Source organism: Arachis ipaensis, chromosome B03 (assembly GCF_000816755.2).
Source record: "Arachis ipaensis cultivar K30076 chromosome B03, Araip1.1, whole genome shotgun sequence".
NCBI lineage: Eukaryota > Viridiplantae > Streptophyta > Magnoliopsida > Fabales > Fabaceae > Arachis > Arachis ipaensis.
In genome coordinates, this window is record NC_029787.2 from 4,001,639 (window position 1) to 4,003,364 (window position 1,726).

The 1,726-nt window shown below is 35.1% G+C and overlaps 1 protein-coding gene across 2 annotated transcripts; it reads left to right on the forward strand.

The window, feature by feature from the left end:
* On the forward strand, nucleotides 570-1,720 carry LOC110269894. Of its 2 annotated transcripts, none has more exons than XM_021117813.1 (2): nucleotides 570-1,151; nucleotides 1,515-1,720. In XM_021117813.1, exons 1-2 carry the CDS (start codon nucleotides 866-868, stop codon nucleotides 1,703-1,705), a joined length of 477 nt encoding a protein of 158 aa, XP_020973472.1. In that variant the 5' UTR covers nucleotides 570-865; the 3' UTR covers nucleotides 1,706-1,720. The 2 variants fall into 2 exon arrangements, with proteins under 2 accessions (XP_020973472.1, XP_020973473.1); XM_021117814.1 differs by having other exon boundaries at nucleotides 585-1,151; nucleotides 1,518-1,720.

The following is a 1,726-nucleotide window of genomic DNA, read 5'->3' on the forward strand; positions in this document are numbered from 1 at the left end:
TAATAATATTAACTTAAAAAAATTACTTCTCTTTTTAATAGTGTTATGAATGTAACTAATTTGATCCCAGAAAGTCGGAAACTATATATTTACCTAAGTATGAGTTATTTTCTATGGAGATCACTTTAATAGAGACATTAAAAATGTCTTTTTTTTTAAGATGTTTATATATGTTATGATATTATTGGACATTTTTATTAAATCGGTTAATAATTTATTTTTTAATAAATCAGAATAAAATCGGTTTATTATAGTAACAATAATAAACCCAATTGTCTGCATTATAATTATTAGATCCGATTTAATCCGATCGATTTACACAAATTGAACCGAATTATGTTTAAATTTTTTGATAAAAAGACAAATATATCACTGATTTTTGTTTAAAAAAAGCTAAAAAAAATCATGGTCTAGTGAGTTTTGTAAATTAGTCAATTCGACCGGATCTGATAATAATTAGGTTTATTGTTATTGTTATAAAAAAATAGATTTTATTATGATTTATTAAAAAATTTAAAAATAACCGATTCATTAATACGTCTAATAATAGATAAATATATTTACAAAAAGACGTTTTATGCGTCTTTACAGGAGCATCCTCCATTTTCTATTTTATAACTCAAATTTAACACTATTAAAAAGAGAATATATATTTTTAAAAGAAAAGGAGAATTATCCAATCCAAATAATATAATAATATTAATATAGCACGTGAGTTGCACATGCGGACACTTTCCCGCCAAAAAGTTGTTAACGGGCGTAACAACCCGCGACAGAAAACAAAATCGCGAGCTTCTTCTTCCACTTTTCATAACTCTTCTTCTTCTTCTTCTTCTTCTCCTTCTTCTTCTCTACGTGCTTCGAGATGCAGCAGAGATCTTCAAGCTCGAGCTCGCGCTTCACGGGCGACGAACACAGAGCCATCAACATCGCCGCAGAGCAGCAGCAGAATCAGCACACCAAGCGCCGAAAGACCACTGAAGACAACGAATTCCTTGACGGCCTCCCGATCTACCACCTCCGCACCGCAGCTCCCGTCCGGAGGGATTTCTCCAGTCGCTCGTCGCGGTTGCCGCCGGAGAAATGGATTCATGCTATCCCGGCGCTCGTTCTGCTCTGCCTCTTCACTCTCTGGTGGTTCTCTTTTCCAGGTACCTCAACGTAACTTCCTTAGTTGTTTCTTCAATCTCATATATTCCTATCGCGCGTGATGTTCTTTCAAGTTTATTCTCTTATTATCTTTCCTTATTTGGCCGGCCATGTTATCACGCTCAAGATTTGTATTCAGATTTCGGATGCAAGATTATGTGAAAATAGAACAAGCCGCAAGTAATATTGTTCAGTTATGCTTCTAAATTAGAACAAAATGCATTTATCACAAATTTCTAGTATCAATTGCGATGCAATTGCTTGCTGAAACTGATTGGCTTGCCTCTCAACGTATGTGTTGATTTGGAATTGAATTACGTTCGTTTTTGTTGAGTGAAATCTTTTTTCCTTTTTCTATTCTGAAGCAGTTGATGTGGAGATCAATAATGGTAGGATTACAACCATAAGGCAGATCAACATGCCGCTACCTAACGATTCTCGTATTGATCTCACAATACTCGCAGTTTCAACAGCATCACCGATTCCTTCAATTCCTCAAAACGTGTCATCCGGCGAGGACGAAACAAACTTGAATCCAGCAAGTTCGCCTAATTGAAGGATTGGTGCTATCTGTTTT